Source organism: Electrona antarctica (genome assembly GCF_951216825.1).
Source record: "Electrona antarctica genome assembly, contig: scaffold_25, whole genome shotgun sequence".
Lineage (NCBI taxonomy): Eukaryota > Metazoa > Chordata > Actinopteri > Myctophiformes > Myctophidae > Electrona > Electrona antarctica.
The window spans coordinates 6,945,873-6,971,467 of record NW_027637034.1 but is presented as its reverse complement, the minus strand read 5'-3'; the positions used below and the strand labels follow the sequence as shown (position 1 = coordinate 6,971,467).

General features: G+C 40.5%; 2 protein-coding genes across 2 annotated transcripts; both read right to left on the bottom strand.

Annotated features, from left to right (window-relative positions):
* Window positions 1-14,657: 14,657 nt before the first annotated feature.
* LOC306919309 (uncharacterized protein) lies at window positions 14,658-18,486 on the bottom strand. The gene is made up of 7 exons (XM_079532111.1): window positions 18,466-18,486; window positions 18,143-18,220; window positions 17,862-18,034; window positions 17,420-17,440; window positions 16,218-16,282; window positions 15,670-15,776; window positions 14,658-15,378 (listed from the first exon to the last, which is right to left on the bottom strand). Exons 2-7 carry the CDS (start codon window positions 18,153-18,155, stop codon window positions 15,263-15,265), a joined length of 495 nt encoding a protein of 164 aa, XP_079388237.1. The 5' UTR covers window positions 18,156-18,220; window positions 18,466-18,486; the 3' UTR covers window positions 14,658-15,262.
* A 456-nt stretch (window positions 18,487-18,942) lies between these two features.
* Window positions 18,943-24,700, bottom strand: LOC306919228 (uncharacterized protein; the record flags this gene model as incomplete). Its single annotated transcript, XM_079532048.1, has 9 exons — window positions 24,644-24,700; window positions 24,433-24,505; window positions 23,864-23,929; window positions 23,175-23,288; window positions 20,127-20,329; window positions 19,915-20,022; window positions 19,393-19,443; window positions 19,134-19,199; window positions 18,943-19,013 (listed from the first exon to the last, which is right to left on the bottom strand). Exons 5-9 carry the CDS (start codon window positions 20,326-20,328, stop codon window positions 18,943-18,945), a joined length of 498 nt encoding a protein of 165 aa, XP_079388174.1. The 5' UTR covers window position 20,329; window positions 23,175-23,288; window positions 23,864-23,929; window positions 24,433-24,505; window positions 24,644-24,700.
* Window positions 24,701-25,595: the final 895 nt, after the last annotated feature.

The window sequence follows — 25,595 nt, the reverse complement described above, 5'->3', positions numbered from 1 at the left end:
CCATTTCTCTTGATAGGTTGTGAAGTGTCTTGTTGTTTGCATAAGCACTGGCATAGCTTGCAAACTTCGTGTCATTCATAAAGGCATGGTATCGATTACAAAACGTTTTCTCGTTCAAAATGTCTTTCGTCAGTTTCTGTGATAACGAAATAAATAATAAAGTTGTGATCAGTGACACAGTCAATCAATCATGTGTTGAAATCAGATTATATCAATAATAATAGTTACTGCACCGTGATGTCCTTTGAATGAACTTGCTTCTCCAAGCTTTTTAAACTGAAACTAATGTTGAATGTCCTAAAGTGAAAACAATAATAGAGTTAATACATTGAAATGTAACACATTGTACACCATCATTTACATGAACAACTTATAATACATAATACAATTTTTACATTTAATAATTACATAAACCGTTACTTGTATTAATATAAGAATGTGTTTTTTTTAACCGTGCTATACTTACAGTTGATCGGAAACAACCGCAGTCGAATTCCCCTTTTTTCAACCTTTTGGTTTGTTTAGCATCAAGTCCCAGACACTGTTCGTGTATCACATTCTTGCATGTACTACACATCACTGTTTCAGCCTGACTCCTTTCTTTGCGTTTTCGGAGCTCAAACAAACACGCCATTACAGACGTGGCCATGCATGAAGATTTTGCACCATGTCTTTTGTCACGCTTAAGCCTTTTTTCCTCTGTGTGCTATTTCAATGGGAGGTGGACATTGGTGGGGTTAATTCCTTTAACATTTATGTAAATCACATATGACAGTTTCCATAAAGGTAACAAAACTGCATGTCTTACTGTGTCTGCGTGTTTATGACTTCTGGTCTGCCTGTGAAGCTCTGGATTCTGTGTTTCCATGTTGGAACCTTCTTCTCCTTCTTCACCTTCTTCACGTCCTGTTTGCTATTTTCAGGGTAGGTGTGAGGGTGTCAAAAATATTTTCACTTGCATTTATGTATCGCACATTAAGACATTTTAATATAGTGATAATGTATACGAAAACACAGTCTCATACCTTTGCAAAAGTTTTTTTTTGTTTCCCTTTTTTTTTTGCACCTTCGCACTGAGGGTCTTCAAGAGAGGAGGATGGTAGCTTTTTTCCACGATATAAGGGGCAGAAGTTATTTGCACTTATTATTCGCATATCTTCAATATTATTCAATTATATATTTTTTATGCCATTATACAAGACCATCTCTTACGTTTTCCGCAACCTGTATTTTGCTTCTGGTAACCATTTGGTCTGCTTCTTTTTCTGTTTCCACGGTTGGATCCTCCTGGTTTTTGGAAGACAAATTATCATGGTGGGTGTGTGTGTGTGTGTGTGTGTGTGTGTGTGTGTGTGTGTGTGTGTGTGTGTGTGTGTGTGTGTGTGTGTATTGAGGGGGGGTGGGTATATATTGCATGAAAAACTTTGTCTGTGTCTCACCTCTCCTGCGTCTTTTTTCAGCAACTGACATGCGAGGTACTTTCTGAGAATTTCTGTATGCGGTGCATACAAATATTCTCGTTCCACTTGGATTCCTGCTGCCTCGTTTTCCACCGCCTTTTAAGGACAAATTGAAATGCAAGTAACTAGATTAAACACTATAATATATAAGATTGGGGAAAAAAAGAAACAATTATTAACCTTTCATGTGGTTGCCTTTCCTCGTTACTCAAAGCAAATACGGAGGTGTGTGTGTGTGTGTGTGTGTGTGTGTGTGTGTGTGTGTGTGTGTGTGTGTGTTTGTGTGTGTGTGTGTGTGTGTGGGCTTGTATTGCCTACCACGTGGGGTCTTGCGTCTGATAGCACACTCACGTCGTGGGGACCCATTTCCCACGTGGGGACCAAAGTATGGGTCCCCACAAAGTTTAGCATTTAAATCACTCGGAGCAATGTAGTGATCTGCCCAGAGCTTTTTTTCTCATTGGCCCACATGGTCTTAAATGTCTGCCAAGTGGGCTAAAGTGTGCTACAAGTGCTCCCCCTAGCGACTACAACGGGTAGTGTAGTCACAGCATATGTGTGCTTATGTGTGCTTATGTTAGCCGATGAGAAGCGACAGGCCAGTCCGTGTGTGTGTGTGTGTGTGTGTGTGTGTGTGTGTGTGTGTGTGTGTGTGTGTGTATTTACCATGCAAGCGAATATTCCGCAGCTCGTCATGTCTGCTTGCAACCAGTGATTAGGATAACGATAGCTTTTCTTGGACACAATTCTCGTAAAGACATCTTTATGTTTGTGACTCAGGAATGCCTTTCTGAAATTGCAAGTATATAAAAATGTTTTAATTAGTTTAATTAGTATATATATATATATATATATATATAGCCAGATGTGTACATGCATGTAAAATAAGTATTCATTTGTGATACAAATTCAGTAAAGTTATGTCCATATATGAGTAATGTTATGTGAGCATAAATACAAGATTTCTTACTTCATCGTTGAGGTGTACAAATCACTCATCTTAAAACGTCCGTAGGAGTCATAGACTCTGATTTCTTCAGCCAGAAAGTCGACAACCTTATGAAATTTTTTGTTTGTTTAAATGTATCATTTCTATGAATACCACTATCCCAAACGTGTTGTCTTATATAAAACGAGTATGATGAAGTATAGAAACTTTTACCATCACATTACATAGATTACTAATTTTGAATTAAACATGTTTATGCTAATCTACATTGATCAACATTAGATGTAGTACTTACCCAAAGCACAAAGTGACCAGGCGTGTCGTCTCCCTTTGCACATGGCACTCCCAGAGCGAAGAAAATTCTGTCTGCATCCTGTGAATTGATTAAAAAATGTAATTGAATTACTTGTAAAACTTTTTACTTTACAATCAAATGTAAAAGGACAAATCCCTATTACCTTTATGTACTGCATATTTTGGGTCAGGACGACATCAGTTCGGTCAATATCCATAAGCCATATAGACCATTGGAAGTCAGGAACCATCCCCCACTGCACTCAATGTACATGTAGTTATAAAACAGACTATTAATAATGAAAATGCTATCTACATTTTTGACATGAGTATTAACGTTTAATTATTATAGTTACATTGCTTATTCACATTCAAACCTGACAGTGTTATTACCGTTGGAAACTTTTTTAAGATCTGCGCAGTCCTGAAGTTCAAAACCTGTATGCAGAATAATAATTGAAATGTTTTTAGGTACACACACACACACACACACACACACACACACACACACACACACACACACACACACACACACACACACACACACACACACGTTAATTTTCAACTTACGTCTCCTGTCAACCAGTCGTGTACAGCGCTACCCTTGGGACATAACACAAAGTTATTAGGTGCAACCGTTTTGAAATCTTCCAAAGTCAGAATACAATTGTCCAATCTGCGCAAGGTTTGCGATTGCTGCCCCACGTCCTCCTCTCGAAGTGAGATTTTGATAAATTCTATCTGTAAATACAAATGTAATACATCACATAAATTAATCCAATCCAGAAATAATAATAAGGTTCTGTAACAATTTCAGACAGACAAACAAAACAACTAACTAACCTCTTCTTCCGGAGTAATTGCGAATTCTTCATATCTAAATGATGTGGGTTCTCTTTCAGCTTGATGTAACACTGCACAGTCCCATTCCTCTTTTTCGAAATCCCAGGTGTTCTCTTTTTCCTGTTGTGTGGGATCTGCTGCTGCAGGTTTGATTTTTTTCGGTCCTTTAGGAAAATAGGTAGGCCTACCAGTTATGTACTTTGCACTTTGTATTTTTGATTGTTATTCATTATGATGCTACCAGCAAAACCTGTTACAAAACAATAAGGACTGAAACCAGTTTCAAAATAGCTGCGGTACAAAAAGTGAATAAAATAATGAATTAGCGAATGTTTGTATGTAAGTGAACTTTTCCTTTTTCCAGTTGACAATTACAATTTATTTTGAAGTAATTTACACTGTCATCAATTACCTTTTTGCATTAGAAGTCCCATTGGTCCAACATCAAGAATCTGTGAGGCCATCTTTTCGATTCTGTCCTTAAAAAGCTTGTTGATCTTTAGATTTCTCATTTCGATGTGAACTCTCATAGTAAACATGAAAGAAGCTTGCTTCATTTCACAGAAAGAATAAAGTACAGAAGACAGCTCTCTGTTCAACTGTTCAGCTTTTGACGAGTTAACTTTGGCTCGGAGTGTAGGGCAAGTATTTAAACTCCGCAGACGCTCCTCTGGGCGTGTTTGATTTTTCTCATGAAAACGGTCGTATGCCGCATATCTATCACACGTTTTTGTGATTGGGTGGGGCTTTGTGAATCGATCGCGTTTATCGAGGCGAACTTGAACTGGATGAGAATCCAATTTTTCCACCCAGTCCAGTGAGACGTTCAGTTTTCTGACTTTAGCCTGATTAACATTCTCGATCGTGTTTTCACAAAACCGTCCTTCATGTGGCTGGAAAAATGTAGGCCCTGACATGCGATTTCGCATGTGTCTAGCCACCTGACCGGCTATGTCACACACGAACACGGTCGGAAAACTTTGTAGGCTTAATAAACCATCGCAATGGTCGCGTGCGCTTTCTTTCCAGAACAAGAAATTTAAGTAATATACAACTCCATGAGTGCAGGTGAAATGTAATATGCCACCTAAAGAGAAGAAATAGACATTACGAATTAAAATGTATTTCAATTTACTTTTGCTATAACAGTGTTATTACAGGAATATAATAAAAATGGGGGCATTTTATCTTCACTTTATGGAAAAGTCAGGCAGTCAGCACATCCGTGCATAATTAAATGAACACCGTAACCCCCCCCCCCCCCCCCCCCCCCCACACACACACACACACACACACACACACACACACACACACACACACACACACACACACACACACACACACACACACACACGGTGTGGGGTCTGTTCACATAACAACATTTTCTTACCTCCAGCATTTTGCAGTTTCACGAACAGTTTTGGATAGACTTTTTTGAAGTTGCATAATTCTTCCAAGCGCTGACGCAAATCTGGAATGGATCCATCATCCGAAACCCCCAGATATTCACAGGCAGCTTGAAGTTCTAGACGCGTTGCCTGTATGATAAAACCCATATTTAATGAATTTAAATTAATTGTTATAATACATATAGTCTAGATTAAAAAAATATATAAAAAAATCACATTACATTAGATCTTTCAAGCAATTCCACTATGGAAATTTCCTCCGTTGCAGTCAAATCATCTGTGATTGATGCTTGGTGGTCTGATCTAGCCCCTCCTGCTTTCTTTAAGCCTTTCAGTCCTTCGGTTTTTGGTAATACGTCCTGAAAACGTACATTTTTCCCCATCCACGGAGAAAGTGTTGAATATCCAGGTTCTAACGAGTACGGATTTTTCTTGGCCTTCGCTGCGTAGAGCAAAAGTAATTGAAAATGAATTATTATAAATTCTTCACATGTTATTAATGTAACAGCAATCTACATCAGAACCCGGACGTTGACAGACACTTTAATCTTAAATTAAATATGCCAACGTCCTTCAAAAATATATATACCAGTAATGAAGCCCTCTGCAATCATTTCCTTATTCAGGTCGGACCAGGATGATTCAACATCAATTTCTTCTGGTGGAGTGTAATTACTCTCAGGTCTCGCGAAAAATGTCACTGTAAGATGTATTTATTCAGTTTAGTCACATTTTATCAAGCTTTCAGAATTATTTGTCTAAGTGAAGATAGGTATTTTAATTTACTTTAACACGTCACTAAAAGTTGTGCGAACAAAACCAATTCCAAATTCAGATAGGACAGACAAATTGGCAGGAGGAGGGTATCTCCAAATTTGAACATTAATATAACGTATTTGCTGTTTAATTGTGTGTTCAATCTTACTTGGGAGGTCAAAGGCAACTTTGAAATCAGCGTCACATATCAGTATAGCTGGCGAATGTCCGCATCTGAGGCACGAATATTCAAACTGAAAGTCCATCAGAGACAGGAAATGTCTGAAAGCTTTCCTAATTGTCGAGTGATGTGTTTTCAGCCCGTTGAAAAGATATAGGGCTTCTAACGTCCGCCCAGGAGCTGTGTCATTCTATGTGAAGAAATGTAAGGATTAAAATAGTGATAAATTGAAAATTAATAATGCACAATAACTCCTTACAGTGATGTTTGTTAAGAGGTTGTACATTAGCTATTTTCTTTGGAGCGCAACTTCGGGCACACACACACACACACACACACACACACACACACACACACACACACACACACACACACACACACACACACACACACACACACACACACACACACACACACACCAACATGGGCAATGCCTGTGTGAAAAGTGGGAGCAGGTGCAACCAGTGAGACATTAACTAATTGACTTAATTCGTTTAAAAATACTTACAGCCATGAACGCCAACAGGAAACACAACAGTGGAATAGACACGAATATCTTTCCGCTGTAGTTGTGGTAACCGGACAGATAATTCTGATGCCGAAAGTCGACGTCACATTTTGTGCATGTTTTGATGAAAACACTGCTGTCTGCATGGATGAAATGTATGGTTAGGCTATTCATTAAAATCACAACAGCAGCAGTAGGCTATATTAGCCAAGTACATGTTACAGTAATGCTTATTATGACTTACCTTTGTCAATGCCATTTATGCCAAAAACTGTTGCTGTGCCGATTTTTTTCTGCAATTGAAGAGTTTCATTGCAAAAAGGACAGACTGTTTCGGATGGAAGAAATTCAGCTGGAATTTCTTGTTCTACAGTACGTAGTGATTTTGGCAGTGTATCATATGCTGGGATTCGTTTTTCTTTGTATATGTACTCTGTCATTTTGCGAATTTTTTCTGAATTCGTGCGCGTCTCGTCAGTAAATGAACTATCTTGAAGTTCAAGTTCAACGTCATCGAAAACATGTTCTGGGCCCACATCCGCCTCTTTAATCAATTCGATTTTCTCTTGAAAAAGCCACCATGAACACATACATGTGTGGATACAGCGGGGGGTGATATTGCATGGACAATTCCATCGACCTTCTTTAACGTTAAACGTTATGATTGCCCGAAGCAAAGGGCACCAGCTGTCTGGTGCTGTCCCAGTGTATACTGAAAAATAGCAAAAGTTTTTGGAAACTCCTATTTCCTCATAAAGAATGGGGAACACTGCTACTGCCTTTTGGTTTTCAGCCTCGGTTAATGCAACCACGCACTGATCATTCCAATTTTGGGATATCAATCTTTGATCTTGCATTTGATCTAACGTGGCTACTTCTAGACTAGCAGGTTGTTCGAATGGCAGAGGTCGTCTTTTCAAATGAATGCATTCAATTCCTGGATTGCCGGAAGAACGAAAGATTTTTAGCATTTCAACACAATCTGGATTGACACAATCACTGCCCAAATGTGACTTTCTAACATGGATAGGAATTATAGGACCTCCAATTTCGTGTTTTGGAGTGACATAAATCCCCCTTATGGGATCAACACACTGCATTGGATAACTTAGGGAACCTCCATGTTTTTTTTGTTCATGTTTTCGCAAATTCGAATAATTACTGAATGTGTGTGAGCACATAGGGCATGGAATTTTCAAATTTGGTCCTTCAATCTGTCCTTCGCACAAATCCACATCCTCATCGTGGTCACTACCTGCGTCAGGTAATTTGTCTAAAATATATGACAACAGAAAAATAACATTTTCATGTTTAATTACAGCAAGGAGGTTGATTAAAAAGCTGATTAAAAATAACATCAATAATACGAAATGAATTGCTAAAGTCAATGTAAATATATATATACCTGTGTTCTTTTGAATTTTGATATCAGCTGGTTAATAGTGGGAAAAAAACATTTAAATTAATAATTGGTTTATTACACGTCATACGTCACATTCCAATGGACACATGTACACGCACACACACACACACACACACACACACACACACACACACACACACACACACACATATATAGTGTGTGTAAAAAATAAAACAAAATGAAATTAGCACCAACTTACTGTGCCAGCTCTTAAAGTGTTTAAAGATTCCATCCCATCTGTCGAAAGCCTCGAATTCGCAAAATTCACAGTGATAATGCGAACGATTATGCGAATTCTTAATCCCACAATAACAGCTTAGAAGAACTCTTTCTGTATAAAAAAAAGACATTTTTTTATTCAGTGAAATGCCACGAAAGCATGCAGGGGGAAAATATATATAGAAAGCAAATACATAGCAAGCAGACATACCCTTTCCGTTTGGATGTGTGTAGAAGGCTGCATGTTGAATATGCTGTTTTGTTAAATGTTCTTTAGTCTGTAACGGTATTTTTTTACCAGGCTTCTCGTGGCAAAACATGCATTCTTTATCTTCGTGTGTTAATGCTATGACCTCTAGGACACTGGAGTACAGTGTTTCAACAACTGAAAGAAAAACAAAGTCAATTATTTATTTTAACTTCACTGCCTGCACGTATTAAGATGACTCTGGCAAGCCGTTTTAACATTTAATAGCTAGACTGGATTTGTATTCCAGATATCTGTAATTTAGTTCTTCCTAGTCAAAACTAACGTTTCAGATATTCACAATGACATTCCTCCTATCAACAACTGTCATTTCAGATATCCAAAATAAAAAATAACATTCCAGACATCCATAACTACATTTTGTATATCCAAAAATACATTGTGACTAGTAGAAATCTAATTATGGATATCCACAATTCATATGTTATATTCGTACTTATGACTAGTACAAATGTAATTTTGGATATCTGAAATAGTAGTTTCTCCTAGTAATAATTCAATTGTATATATCCAGAATGTTGATTCTAGATATCCAGAATGCAGTTACAGATATCTGAAACTAAAAGCCCCATACACATGAATGGGAAACGTGACATCATTCCTGCTAGGAAGAATGAGGTTATGGATATCTGAAATGACAGTTGTTGATAGGAGGAATGTCATTGTAGATATCCAAAACGTTATTGTTACTAGGAAGAACTGAATTCTACATATCTTGAAATACAACTTGGTAACACTTTATATTAAGGTCGCCTTTATAATGCATTATAAGCTAATTTATAATGCATTATAATGTGCTTATAAGTAAGGCCAAACGGAATCTGCTGTTTTTTTTCTGTTTTTCTGCGGTGATTACGGCAGGAGGGATTCTGCGGAGTGTTTTTTTTTCTTTTAAGGTTTTAGACAGTTATCTAGGACTATAATCAATGTGTTTAGAGCAAAAAGAACTCTAAATATGCTAAATAAACCTTAAAGTACCACAACAAAGTAATTAAGATCTATTAGTCATCCATTTTTATTCAATAATAATTCACTCCTTCATAAACATTCTTTAGTACAAATCAAATAAGAAATGTGAAATTAAATTACAATGGGTCCAACATGAACATACATATACTTAGCCAGCCAGCCAGCCAGCCAGCCAGCCAGTGGCTTTCCGCCAGTCAGCCAGCCAGCCAGCCAGCCAGCCAGTTATATAGCCAGCCAGTCAGTCAGTCAGTCAGTCAGTCAGTCAGTCAGCCAGTCAGTCCTGCCTGCCAGCCAGATAGCCAGGGCCCAGCTTGGGGGCTTTCTCAAGAGGAGTCATATAAAATAGCTCAATGCTGTATTGCTGATTACTAGGTTAGGACCCCGCAGTGGTGTCCGGTTAGAACTTAAACCAGGATGCTTCGACTTCTGCCTTCTCCCTGCAGCCGACCCTAGTTATATACTCTCCGACTATGCTTGTCACGATGACTAAGCCAGTTAGATCTATCCATATACATATCTATCCGATATCAGCACTAGGTCGGCTCGGGCCCAAATATAGGGATTGTCATACATGTCATATGTCATATAGCCCAACGTCCTAGTCAGAGTCTTCGTTACAGCCAGAATATCTGCCTCAACCAGAGCCTTTATAAAATACAACACAAACGTCTTCCTCTCAGCAGTACATGGGCCTTGGAGAGGCAGGCAGCCAGGGTTTCAGTCCTATAGATCGTACTGCATAACAAAGGCAATTTGTTAAAACCCTAGCATCCCTATTCTGAGAGTAACAGTAGTCGAAAATAGCAGATCTACAAGTTCACAAACGATGCCTCATGCTGCGACTAAGTGGGCGCCTAAAAATACTGAACATGAATCCAACACAAGACTGCTGTGGGCACTAAAACAGAGTGGGCACTAGGGAAAGGAGGGCAGACTGGGCACCAGGGAAAGGTAGGCACCAAAACAGAGTGGGCAAGCTATCTATGAAATCTATTGAAAAGTTTAATCTGCAACAAAATGGGTCCCTGGCTCCTGCTTCATCTTTCTCAGCTAAAGATTTTCTCTCAATTCAATTCAATTCAATTCAATTCAATTCAATTCAATTCAATTCAATTCAATTCCATTCCATTCCATTCCATTCCATTCCATTCAATTCAATTCAATTCAATTCAAATCAAATCAAATTAGCTTTATTGCCTGGCATGACAAAACATATGTTTACATTGCCAAAGCAAAAGTGGAACAGCCAATCAATATAAAACAATGTATGTACAAATAAATATTGAATATAAATAGGAATTAAATAAATGTGTAAACAGATGTGTTACATTAACATTTTGAGTAATACTAATACTATCTTGTGAAACTATAAAAAGATTTCATATTCTCTCTCACACGCTCTCTCCACACACACACACACACACACACACACACACACACACACACACACACACACACACACAGGGCCGCATTAACCGTGGAACTTAGTGGAACTTGTGTTCCACGGCCTGCAGCCTGCAGGGCCCTGTGAGAATGATAGACAGTTTAGACACTGCACGTGCACACATAGACATAAAAGGGGGCTTGAGCCCCTGCCCTTTTACCCGTTGGTAAAAAGGTGCCCTCTCCAGACCATGAATTATAGCCGATCTACAAGCTCACAACGCGTCCCAGCGCGACGAGTTGTGAGCTTGTAGATCGTCTATTTTCGGTACGCGATACAGCGCGCAACGAAGTATGTCCAATCGAAACCTAACCCTGCCGGGCGCACGCACTCACATGTCCATTGTCCATTCAATGAGGAGAGCAGACGCACACAGAGAAGCGCAGACAATCAGTGATCCGTCTCAATTTGAGACAGATACAGTAGGTAGATGTGGATTACAAATAATTATACTGTTCATTTCCTCTCTCTCTCGCTCTTTATCTAATATAGCCTTAGATAAAGACTCTAGATGTATTTTATCGATTTTACTATGTTTTATCTCTACGAGAGTCTTATCTAACTACCACCCCCCGATTGCCCTGGAATGTCAGCTCCAAAGACCGTACTTCTCCAAACATGTACAAATGCTAAATATAAGGTGCTTACCCGCTTGCCCCAAATGTTAACTCGGTGTAAGGCGTATTTGTGCAATGTATTAGTCCATATCTTTCAATAAAGAAGTGTTTTAATCCCGTCTGTGGCCAATTCTGTCGGTTCCCAATAGCGGTGGTGACGGGGCGCATTCGGTGAAATCCGGAATTACACTCAATGTAAACAGGAAATAAACGAGGGGGGAAAATGGCGTTCAGCCACAGACGGGAACAAAACACTTCTTTATTAAAAAATATGGACTAATACATTACACAAACAGAACGGACACCGAGTTAACATTTGGGGCAAGCGGGTAAGCACCTTATATTTAGCATTTGTCCATGTTTGGAGAAGTACGGGCTTTGGAGCTGATATTCCAGGGTAATCTGGGGGGGTGGTAGATAAGACTCTCGTAGAGATAAAGGATATCAAAATCGATAAAATACATCTACGAGAGCCTTCAGTATTTAAGGCTACTTAAATACTTAATAACTGAAACTGCTCATTTTACATTGTTAACCAGCAATTTAAGGCTATACTGGATTGTTAGGGCAGGCTGGGTGGTTGTTGTGGCTGTTCTGGCAAAGATTGTTTTTTTGTCAATGTGATCAGGGCAAGAAGGTTGTGTCCCACTGTTGTAGAGTAATATGCTGAATTGCTCATATAGATCATCAGTGACAGTAACTTTTGTATGAATATTGTTCATGTTTGTTTCAGTATAACTCTCGAATCGATTCATAGTGTTAATTTAAAATGAGATATTCCTCTATATCTGGGTAGAAATGTAATCTAATGTCCTGTAATGCCCTTTTGAAATTCCAGCCCCTGCCTCTCCAAATCCCTCTGCACGTCTCTTTATAGCAGAAACGGACTGTTGGAAAGGCTGTGCTGTGCCCTGTGTCTGTGCAGTGTGACTGTCAGCGCCGCTCGTGCTGGCGGTGGCACATGCACCGAACGCACGTGCGGTGCGCGTTCATTCGCTGGGCGCGCGAACGCACCCGATATTGTCCGATTAATGTTGAGGGGGGGCCTTTGATTTTGTGTTGTTCCACGGCCCTGAGGGGTCTTAATGCGGCCCTGCACACACACACACACACACACACACACACACACACACACACACACACACACACACACACACACACACACACACACACACACGCTCTCTCTCTCGCACGCACGCGCTCTCTCCAAACACACACACTCTCTCTCTCAGCTCTCTCTCGCCTCTCGGAGCCTCTTTTTTTAGTCCAGCATGTTAACCAACCCACCTAGCAAATAGGCTACAACACCCCCCCCCCCCCCCCCCCCCCCTTGAATAAAAGTTATTGAATTTCGACGAAGTCACTCAGCAGTAGGCTAAGCTCCTCCTGCAGTAAACCCGACAGGACTTCCGAAGTTCCGACAGCTTTTGATGAAGTTATATTGCCTCCAGACCAGCCGCAGTCGCCGTACCAAAGGAATGATTCAACCAGATTGTCACACACCACCCAGCCTGCACACACACCTGTCGGTCAGAACCAGACGAGGGTCCAGTACTTAGAGAGTTTCATAACAGTTAATATTACGCTGGCCTGGGTAAAGTAAACTACAACATGAACGTGTTAAGAATCCTCGTTCCTCACCGCATCCCTGTCGTGGCAATAATCACGTTAACCCACAACCTCTCGTGTAGGCCTAATATTGCTTAAGTTAAAACGGCTTGCCATAGACTCATGTTTAAAGTTGTCTGCTTACCAGGCCCAGTCGAAGGACCAGTCGACTTCTTCTTTTTTCCGCCACGAGGCATCCTTGTGTGGAAGCAGGAGTCTCCATATAGACGCAAGTGACATTTAGGTTGATGCCTCTATACATGGGGCTTCTCTCACTGTGTGTGCCAAACAGGTGACGTTCATGAATTAATCAGGCCCCGTCAATCAAGCATCCATAGCACCAGTGACAGCGCATTCATTTCATTGACCAAAGATATAATCAACATAACCACACATTGCAACAATCCCATTCATGGCTCCTATACAGACATAATTTCCTTAAAGCAGTAAATTGAATGAAAGAATGAATGAATGAATGAATGCATTAATGAATGGATGAGTAATTTATTTCGGTGCTGAATAGTTCAATGGAAAACTTAAACATGTCTGTCTGTCAGCGTGCGCTGACAGACAGACAGACAGACAGACAGACAGACAGACAGAATACGTCGCAATGCGCGGCTTTCGCAAAGAAGCAGATATGAGCTCGTAGATCGGCTGAATGTAAATGCATTGTATAGTGTGATTTCTGTGTTATCTATTGCGTTGGGGGGGTCTCCCGGGGACCCCCCAGAAGGACGAGCGTGAACACATTCCGTCTGCGTGCGTGCGCTCTCTCTTTCTCTCTCTCCCCCCCCTCTCTCTCTCTCTCTCTCTCTCTCTCTCTCTCGTGCGTAAAAGGAAAAAAAAAAGAAACACTTGTCTTTTCAATAGGCCATTAAACGTTCAAATCGAATAAAAAAAAATCCTTATTTCCGGAGGTTATTGAAGTTATATCAATCGATAAAATGTGATGCAACATATGGTTATTGGATTAAAATAATGGAAGCAATTCACGGGGACAAATGAAGGCATGCGTAAAGGGATTCCCCCCCCCCCCCCCCAAAGGTCCGCAGGGACCCCCACCCGACCCCCTACCCCACAGGGGGAGGCGGTCGGGTGGGGGGGGGGGGGGAAGCACACACATAGGATGGAGGGAAGGAGGGAGAGAGGCAGATGCGAGCACGAGCGCCCGTTCTCCGACGCACGGGTGAAACGCCGACAAAAACAGGCCCCCGTCGAGACGATGGGCAATCGTCGCGACAAAACAGGCCCCCGTCGAGACGATGGGCAATCGTCGCGACGACTCAGAAACGCCGACAAAAACAGGCCCCCGTCGAGACGATGGGCAATCGTCGCGACGAGTCAGGCGCCCGTCGAGACGATGGGCACCTGTGGCGACCCGTCGGGACGAGTCAGGCACCCGCGACGATGGGCACTCGTTGCGACGACTCAGACAGCCGTCGAAGCGACCCGTCGCGGTCGCAAGTGGAGTTCGCCCCTCCTGCATTTTTAACTAAAATATTTGCATCTGGGGGGTCCCTGGAACAACATATTTTGAGATGGGGGTCTGTGGCCCAATAGAGATAATTCTGGGGGTGCTTGACATGAAAAAGGTTGAGCACAACAGACATAGAAACATGGGTTTTTCAGAAAACTATTAGGATTTAGAAGCCTTTTTTTTTTAAATAGACAGTCCAAACAAAACAAAACTGTAGCTGTTGAAAAATAGGAGTCCCTTGAACAACATATTTTCAGGCGGCCAAATACGCCTATATATTTTTTGGGTCCTTGACATGAAAACGATGGAGCACCACTGAAAAAACTGTCAAGACATAGAAGACATTTGTAGAATCACCTTCAGGCATCAATGGGTTAAATTCAATAATAGCAATATAAGTTTTTCGCAACATTGTTGCGAGACCTGGGACCCGCGAAACACATCCCAGGCTTCATACACACATAAAGAACTGTTGTGTGCTCTGCCTGTGTTTCATGGCCGCCTCAATGCTTTTCCAATGGAAGTCACGTGGTTTGACCAAACACTTGTTTGATGCGGGGGAGGGGGGCAATCAAACACAAGTGTTTGGTCAAATCACATGACTTCCATTGGAAAAGCATTGAGGCGGCCATGAAACACAGGCAGAGCACAGAACAGTTCTTTATGTGTGTACGAAGCCCCAGAGACCCGAAACACGTGCATCAATGAGGTTTTCTTTGTATTTGTGCATAAAACAGCTTCCTTGTGCAAAACAGCTTCCTTGTGCAAAGTAAAATAAAGTACTGTTGTCTCCAGTCTAGACCTTGTGCAAAATAAAATACTGTTGTCTCCAGCCTAGTCCGTCTTGGTCCTGCCACCTCCACCCAGCCTGTCTGGAGCATATTTCAAGCAGTAAGCAATTTGGTCAGAGATGTTAGCCTCCGTTTCTTTGGTGCTCCTCTGGACACTCTCTGCAAGACAGACAAGATGGGCTGTAAAACCTCAAGCAGTAAAACCATTAAGCGGCAGAAATTCGAAGGGGTCAAACATTTAATCTAATGCTCAAAGTTAAAGGGATTTCAAGTTTGGACACTGGCTACATCATTACAAAATGAAAGCAAAAAGAGATATCCGTTTTAAAGGTGTCAAAGAACATAAGAACCATCCAGAATGTATACACTTGAAAACATTGTGGGTAGTTGCCTGGTTATTCACAAGTGGCCACTGTGTCAAAACATGGGTACTGGATATATGCCGTTTACCTATGACCACAGAGTAGAGGTGGAGCTTGATGAAAGACAGCTTTCTTTCTTTGGTTCCCAGCTTTCCCTTCATATTGAATTTTGCCATGAGGTCATTTGACATCAACCTGTGGATACAAAAGGTATTTAAAAGTGATGCAATTCCATTAACTTGTAGACTAGTAGAGGGCACCCCTAGAAGAGTACCTGTTGAGGGTACATGCAGTAGAAGTTAACACTCAGACTGCCAACACAAATTATATCACTCCATTTCTAAAGTTAAAAACGGATTGAATAGACAGAAATGTTAACAGTAACAGAGTACCGTCAAACGGGTGCAGTACTTAGTTTAGTCATTTGGTTAGACCAGTCATTAGTCCTACAACCCCTCAAACCCTCACCCCCACAGGGCAGCACACCTAAACCTAACCTTAACCCATGTCTAATCAATGACTAGTCTAAACTAAGTATGCACCCCCTGTCAAACAATTAGTCTAAAGCACCGAAAAAAGTTAAATGCAAGTCTACCATAATATTAATGCCCAATTAATACCTATAAAATAACATACTTTTCCATGACTCTCTTGACGTTATCCCTCAGTGTTGTTCCTCCAATCAGCGCCAAGGAATTAATCTGAAATGAACGGGGTTGAGAAAAAAAAAAACAACAGCTCAGAATATCACCACGACTGTTGGAAGTGTAACACTCCACATTCAAGAACACTTTGTTGATTGAATAGGCTACTTGACAGAAATGTAAACAGCACCGTGGTACAGTAAGACATTAAACCATTCTTGGTGGGAACCCCTTGGTGTTTTAAGCAGTAGGTTATTTAAAAAATAGCACATTTTCAAGCTCATAGCGCGGCACAAGTGTCACACTATGAGCTTGTAGCTTGAGCTGCTATTTTTGAAATATCGTGAAAATGTGGCACACATCTTTGAATACAGATTCTTTCAGAGGGAACGTTTAACTCAAATCTTTGCTTCTGGGGGGTCCCAAATACAGATATGTCTGGGGTCCTTGACATGAAAAAGGTTGAGAACCACTGGCATAGAAACATGGGGTTTTCAGAAAACTGTCAGGATTTAGAAGACATTTGTAGAATCTGTTTTCAGGATGTTTGTTTTTTCCTTTTAGCATCAACCCATTTACACGTGAGGACTTTTTCCCCATTGTGATCCTGTGTATTCAAGTCAACAGAGCATCACATATTACACCTTAATACATGTCATCAACAAATATAAACAGCTATATTTACTACTAGTAGTCTTGAGTAGCCAGTCATGTCTCAGACGAGTGCATTTGGGGATATCTAAATTCAATGTAGGGGCTACAACTGTGTGGAAAGTATTTTGCGAATTAAAACCTGCATTGCAAAGTCTTTCATATTTGGTTGGTATCAGGATTGGTTTAACGCAGAGGGTGTAGTACATACTGGAAACAGACAACCCTAAACCAAAGCAAAATGGAATGCTACCTAGCACTAAACAGATAATATATATGTCAGAATACCTGAGCATCGTGAACAACCCAAAACTTAAGTCGTTACTAGGTACAGAGTCAGTGGACACAGCCTTCAATAGAGAAAGGCCGCCACAGAAAGACCCCGCTCCCAAGGGATGACTATGCACCATTGCACCCACCCACTGCACACACACAATGTGGTGGAAACTGAGCAATACTTTTTAAGCACCTGCCCACTATACAAAGACAGACATACTTCCCACAGATTACATACACCCTATGTGAGTTTGAAAACTACCATACCACAGCAGCAAGATGTGTGACCTGTTGTGATAAAAGAAGGTTAGCTAATGGAATACAACCAAACTAAGGTCTACTAACCATTGAGTGTACCTCTCGACCTACTGCACATATAAACAGCTGCTACCTTTATGTATTTTAAATCGGATGCTTTTATTGTATAGGCCTACCATTTAAATATTTTTAAGGACAATTGCTGCCATTTGTCCAAAAGTGACTGCAAAAGATTGCTGCCATTTGTTTCAATAAGCTTTAATACACTGTAGGCTATACTGTAAAGCATGTATAATGACGCAATGTGATACAACTGTTTACACAATGCCGTACCCCTCCAACTGTATACTTCCCCATTTTGAAATGATTAAATTACATTTTGACACATGCTTTGATACAGTGTCAAATTGCTACAGTTTTGAAACAGTTATGCTACAGTTGCGAAACCTACCAGATGCTGTCTTTCAGTAGCCGAGGTGAGGGACTCGTCAAGGACGGTTAGTCCCTCTACTGTGGTCGCCTTGGCCGGAAGGGGAGCACTCTCATCTTGACTGCTTGACAGCTTCAAGTCCTGCAACCCGTCCCGGATAGAAACGAGCAGCTCCAGAACCTTCCTCTGAAATTCTAAAGCATAGAAACGAATGATCACCACAAATAGAAAGAGCACAACCATACCAACAGCACAATGTGTGTGTGTGTGTATGTGTGTGTGTGTGTGTGTGTGTCGCTTACTTGCTTGCTGCATTGGGTACGGTGATGCTCGTTGTAGTCTGGGGGTGGAGGTGGAGGTGGGGTTGCGTGACTTTTTTCCTGTTTGATGAGACAGGCATCCATAAGGTTATTTATTTGCCACTTTTCTTTAGTATAAACCATTGCATTAAGTACAAGTTCAAATCCTACAAATGTAACCTAGTAGTGGCAGCTAGTGTTCTTCCGAAATGAAGAACAGCAGCCCCCCCTCTCCACACAGTAATTAATCAATTGTAAGTATTGTAAGACTAGCATATACCGGTATAGGTCAAATGTTTATTAAAGAATTCTGACTTCATACGAACTTTTCGTAGGGGTAACTGGTGGGAAACATCAGTCTGATAATCTTGCAGTTCTGGCTCTTGCAGTTCTGGCTCTGAACTGAAGTGCCCTAAAGAAAACAGTGATTAACACCTTCTGAAATTCTAATGCATAGAAACAAATGACTACAATTAATTAGAGTGCACAACCATACCACAACAACTTAAGTGTGCGTGCGTCGCTTACTTGGTTGCATTGGCTCAGGCAATTGAGTGGAGCTGGGTCCAGCGACTTGGTTTTTTCTGTTTGATGAGACAGGCATCCATGAGAAGGTGATCTACTTTACTTGTATTCAATATGAACTACCATTGCATTTAATATATCCTCCATATATGACAGAGTGGCAGCTCCAAAATGAAATAAATGCAAACAATGATGACTTTAACAAACCAACAATCTAAAGTTGAAAAATGTTTAAGGAAGCACAACCTAGTTTTGGGGTGTGTGTGTGTGTGTGTGTGTCACTTACTTCCTTGGTGTTTCTGGGCATTTTGGTCAGAGGATGGAGTGGAGGTCGTCCCTTGCGACTTTTCTGTTTGATGAGACATAGTTTTGGGATTCAGTGTGTGTGTCTCTATTACATTGTTGTGTATGACTAGCATACCACTATGAGTATGGGGCAAATGCTAATAAAAGCAGACTTCATACTAACCTTTTGGTCGAACACTTTGCGGCACCACCTTCTGTGGCACAAGTGGCAGCTCTGGACTGAAGCGACCTAAAGAAAACTGTGATTAAAACTGGATTTTTTTACTGTATAGACTCATTACCTGCCTTCAGCTGTATTGTATATGAAACAGAAAAGATACTATATTCCACGTCAATATTGCTCCCGTCACTGGCATTTGTAGCCTACACACTCAATCATAATCAAATGGGACTGCCAACGTCCAGCGGTGGGGGGAACAAACCTTGATCTTCCTCTTCTTCAGATTGCCCACCGTGTTCCTCTTCATCCTCAACTAATTGAGACAGAAATGTTGGCAAAAACTTCAGTTGCAAATAGCTTTGTTGAATTATTATTGTGTTGGCGTACAGACGTTATAGTAGCCCTGTCGCAATTATTGCCTGATTGCAGTTGTGGGTGAAACGCCTTACTCGCTTCCACGTAAGAAAAATATTCAAAATGTTCCCAAAAAATAAAAAGAGGAAGAGTTGCCAAAACAGCTCTACAAGCCCACAGTCATTAAGAGCTTGTAGATCAGCCATTTTGTATATAAAACTTAAAGCAATGTTTCGTTTTTCATTTAATATTTTGTCATCTGCTGTGCTTTTTTTTACAAAACCTAAAAGCCAAACAAATTATGCTTTTAGATTCCAAATGTTCAATGCCAAAAAACAATGACCTTGTTATTCAGTTATTCGAGTGACAATCAATCATGTAAGCATTACAATTCAGAGAAGATTGACTACTGCCAAGTTAAAGAACATACCATATTCTGGATAAAGCCTTTTTTTCTTCTGTCTTTTTCCAGAAGGTTCTTCACCACCAGCTTCTGCAGCACTGGTGAGATCGTAATCTTCACATGCTTGGAAGTCATCTATCAATCAAACAGAGGCAAGGCAATGGTTGTCAATGCATAACATATGCACAAGTTGGCACGTTAATGAAGACAAAGTGCACATAATAGATGCAACTACCAACCTGAGCGCATCTTCTCTTTTATGAGGCGAAACTGACGCCAGCCACTTTTTGGTTCTCGTCGTTCCGTCATGTGTTTCTTGGCATTTGGGACAGCTGGCCAAAACAGTTTCATATGTTCAAAGTCCACCCAGGTGTTTGGCACCGTCCCTTCCTGGTGGACCTGGTCGTTCTTTTCCTGCCACACCGCCCTTACCCAAGCCATCCTAATAACAAAAAAAATAATTTAGTAAAGGTTCTCTGAAATTGTCCACCCTACGATGCAATGGACTCATGCTTCCCAGCAAGGCAAATTCACTAGTAATTTTCACCTACATAAAATTTAAAATTTGTATTTGTACTTTCTCCCTGCCAGGTGACTTGACATTTTCCAATTTACGGCAACATTTTGGAATGTTAAGAATGATGCCCTATGGCATTGGTAAAGTCCCTACCACGGAGGCTGTCGGTTCAAATCCACCATGGTGTATCTGGCGTTGTCGGGCGTATATACCAAGTTTCTCAAAATGGGTGTCAGTCCAGATGTGTCTCAGGGTATGTCACTTTATTTTAACCACTTAATAATATAATATATTATATACTTAATAAAATGGACCCGAGTAGAACTGTACTTGGTGCGTTATTTTTCAGCCTACTGTACACCAAGTCTATTCACCGAAAATAGCCAATCTACAAGCTCACGTGTCACAACGTAAATGTGTAAACTGTAAATGCATTTACAGGGGTGGCCAGAGCCCAAAAAGTTTGAGAATCACTTGTCTACAAACACAATCCTGGCAGGGATGGTTGAATAGGTTATTGCATTCAAGTTTCGACCTTGCGGTCTTCATCAGTCATCAAACTATTACTACAAATTAAATAGTAAATACCCTTTTTTTAGATGTTTCGCTCCAAGCTGTGCAGTAAAGGCATGAGCACATATCCTGTCTGATAGGGTAGACAAGCCACTTTACGGTCTATTTCTCCTATTTGAATAAGCCTGCGCCGTTTCCGGACTCTCTCCAAGTTCCTGACGAATGCCACATTGATGAGCTTTGACTGACAAGGCACAGTAAAGAAGTCTTCCAGATCTTCTTGTGCTATGACATGGCACATGAAACTGTCATCACGTTTTTCTTGTACAAAGGCAAAGTCCTCATTGTGCAAGAGGAAACAACCATTTCTTTCATTTTCTGAGACGAAGTGCCAACTCTTGTCTGTCTTCTTTCTGTGGCTCTCTGCCCTCTCTTGTTCAACAATTCTCTTTGCAACCTGACTAATAGGATTCTTGGCATTCCTTACCATTTTTTTCACAATTTGAAGATGATTCTCAAAAGGGAAAGCAGATATGTCGTTGAGAGAGCACTGGTAATAGCTACAGTCATCTGACAAATGTCTCAAGCCATGGACATTATACACCACAAAAGCTGGTGTGTATATACGGTCACATCTGTCCACAAAACTTCTTAACAGGTCTGTTGCATATTTCATGTAAGCAGCACGCTTCTTCTCAGATGAGTCCAGAAGTATTGATACAGCTACTGTAAAGCACAGAAAGTGTTCATATACTTCCTTGTGCAACACCTTTTTCAAAACTAGAGGTCCAGTGTACAGAAGGAACTGGCGAAGCTCTGTTGCTTTCCACCGCTCCAACTCTGTTAGGGGTCTTGGTTGGCGAGCAAATTCACTTGGCAGCTTGCCAGATAAAGACACAAGTTGAGTTGAAATCTCCCCTAATTGTCCATGTGACAGTCTACATGTAGGCGGTCCTTTTTTTAAGAAACACAGCAGTCTTTTCACAACACCAAGACATACTAGATGCATGTAATCTAGTGGAAAGCCTGTGACACATCCCATCCCTATCTTAAGTAAAGGCGATACCCCAAACTGATGATCAACATAAAGTCCATTTGCAAAATCATCATCAGTCCTCAAAGGATAGTCTCCAATGTACACAACTCTTTTGTCTTTGTACTCTCCCTTAACAATGCATCTTTCACAACTGTGATAGCCAGTGTGTCCTTTGATATGTTTCAAAAATGCTCTTGCTGGAGCATCACAAACGAAGGCTTTGACGCTCACATGGATTTCTTTACCATTCACACTGATTGGCTCCGTCTGTAGTGTTGTATATTCATCTACAAAGTCTTCAAGAAAGTCATCAACAGAGTTTGGTTTAGATTTACCATAAAAAAGTGCAACTATAAAGGGTTCAAAGTCACTGAAAGAACACATGATTGGCCAAAACTGGTCAGTAGATGACTTGAAAATATTAACGCCATCAACGTTAACTAGTAAGCTGACACAGTTCGAACTTTCCAAAAAATTGTGGTTCTGGGTGAGAATTTCTACTACAGAGGATGCAATCCCAAAGTATAAGTACTCTCCACCACACTTTTCCTGTACATTTATTTGACGAGGTGTTTTCAGCAATGTCCTAGAATCCTTTGGTACTTCTAAACCTTCATCCCTCAAAATACCAAGCATTTCATTAATTTGAGTTCTTCCACATTTACTTCTTGTAGCCCAGGAAGCAAGCTTTTCTTGAAAGGTTTGCTCATCTTTTTTAGACTCAAAGCCTTGTTCAGAATCTAAAACTTGTTCACAATCGGAACTCGACAAGTATTCTCTGTAACCAAAATCTGAATCTGTATCACCAAGTTCATCCGATTCTTCTCCTGAAGTACTATTTCCCTCCTCTGTTAAATCTACATCACGCTGACTGGGCTCCACATTTTCAGTAGGACCATCACGCTGTGTGGGATCCAAATCGTCAGGGCCACTATCTTCACTGCTAGAGTCCAGTGCAATTGCTGCAGCATTTTTACGATGCTTGCGCCAGAGCTTCAAATAATTACTAGCCATGATGTACAAAAATAGGGTCTGTCCAGTACTAACTGCACTGCAGTCAAAAGTTGTGAAACGTAGCCCAGTCCTAAAGTATGGAGAAAAAGAAAAAAAAAGAAATCTTAACATACAGTAGGCTATAGGCCTACTGTGTTTAACTCAGTATATAAATATAACTACAATACATTTTAATTTCAACACAGTAGGGCTATATTTTGTGCATACCCGTCTTGATCTGCTCTGCAGGAGTGTGTCAGCTGCTGCACCAGTCAATGGTCTTTATCTGCTCTCAGGAGTGTCTGCTGCTGCAGTCAATTGAGAACAGTAGGCCTTCTCCACCTAGAAGTATGAAAAAACAAATTATATACACAAAGATTTGCACCACATTCACGATTTTTCAAAAATAGCAGACCTACAAGCTCATATGGCAGCACAGAGTGCACTATGAGCTTGCAGGTCTGCTATTTTTCAATAGCTAAAGTATAACTGCTAGCTATGCTCAACACCAAAAGGGGTTCCCGCCCAAAATGGATTAAACACCATACATGCATTTCAAACTGCACCACCACACTATAGATGCATTTCAAACTGCACCACCACACTATAGATGCATTTCAAACTGCACCACCACACTATAGATGCATTTCAAACTGCACCACCACACTATAGATGCATTAGAAGCAACCTTCATTAGTATAAAATAAATCTTAACACATATAGGCCTACTGTACTCAGTATATAAATATAACTAGTACAATACATTTTAATGTCAACACAGTAGGGCTATATTTTGTGAATTGAGAAAGGAAAAAATATATTATATAGGTCTACATATAGGCCTATTGGGTTTAACTCAGTGTGTAAATATAACCACAAAATATAATTTAAACACAGTAGATATATGTTGTACATACCCGTCTTTATCTGCTCTCAGGAGTGTGTCTGCTGCTGCAGTCAATTTGAGAACAGTAGCCCTTCCCCTAGAAGTATGAAAAAAAGTTTAGGACCACAATGGAATACATTTTAAACACAACCACAGAAGCAGATGCAGACACCCATACTTTTTCTTTTTGCAAACTGTTAAGTATTCAACTAATCCAATGTTTCCAGTGAGCCAACATGCACAATGCAGCACCCTATAATTAAGCAACCTTCATTCGTGTCATTGGTACCACCGGCGTGCAAAATGCACACGCCGTGCATAATTGTGCAATTAATGAAGTAGTTCTGTGCTAGTTGGGTAAACTATAACGACCATTCGCACATAATGGTATGTTTTATTAGGCTACTCAATTTTAATCTGTGTAGAAGACCGACATTTTAAGCGTGATATATATTTTGTTGAGACTGTAACATGTGTCAAATGTAAATGTACAAGCTCACAGCACGACGTGGTCAGCTGCTGTCGTACGTCAGGATATACATCACTACACAAGTAAGTTATATCAAATACTGGAATGTAACTAAATAATAACCCACCCACCACACACTGACGGCCGGCGTCTGTTTGGCGTTGCAGTAGGATAGGCTACAGTATTTTTCTCCGATGTGGAAAGCTTGGTGACACGAAGTTTAGGTTACTTCGGCTACTTCTCAGAATCAATTGCTAAAGAATGATACTTTATAACAAACTACGAACACAAAGACAATCCAAAAAACATGTTATCGTGGCCTAAATAAACTTTTGTCCATACCTTATGTCTTAAGTTCTCCGTCGTCCTGAAGCACATGCGAATGACGCGACGCAAACACAACACTGACTGACCAATGGGACTCGGGCACCGGATGTGTAAAATACCGTCCGTCAGGAAACGTACTCGGTTCCGCCAAATGGTTCCGCCGTTAGAATGTGCAATTGTGCATAAAATACACACCCATTCTATCCCAAGCTCACATATTACGATGTTTAATATTAATTTAAATTAAAAATAAATAAATTAAACATCATAACATTTGAGATTTGTGAATGTTTTAGTAAGAAATTGGTCAGAAATTAAGACAGGAAATGACGTCACACAGAATAGCTGCAGGCACTATTGGAATTTGACTTGATTACAATAGCCTACAGCAGGGATCTTCTATAATGATTTGAGTCTGGCCTAGCCGGCTAGGGGTCTTCAACGTCTGTCAGGTCAATGACCCCTTCAGAGAGATGAAGCAGGGACCCCTACATATTTTTTATAAAATTGTGTTATACAGAATATACCTCCATAGATTTCATACCGTCATAATTTCATGTTAATGTGTAGCCTATTTTCAGATAACCACTTAAACCCTCTAGCTTTATACTATAGGCCTACTTGTAGCCTAAGTTTGACATTTGGCTCTTGGTCTGCTCTTTATTCCCTTACACCAAACCTTTGTCCGAAAAGAGCTGATCTACAAGCTTAACAACATGTTGCACTGCAATGCATTGTGAGCTTGCAGATCGGCTATTTTCGTGCATGCATATATTCCACCATATGAGGTACAACACAACATATAATGGGGCGTCCTTGTCTCAAATTATTTACGAATGGGATCCACATGCACCTACCAGTTTGGGGGCCCATGAAAATGTTTGACAATCACTTGCGTTGATGTATGAAAAAATACATTATTTTCTATTGATGCATTTCCTTTCCATATGGTTTGTTGGCCAGCCAT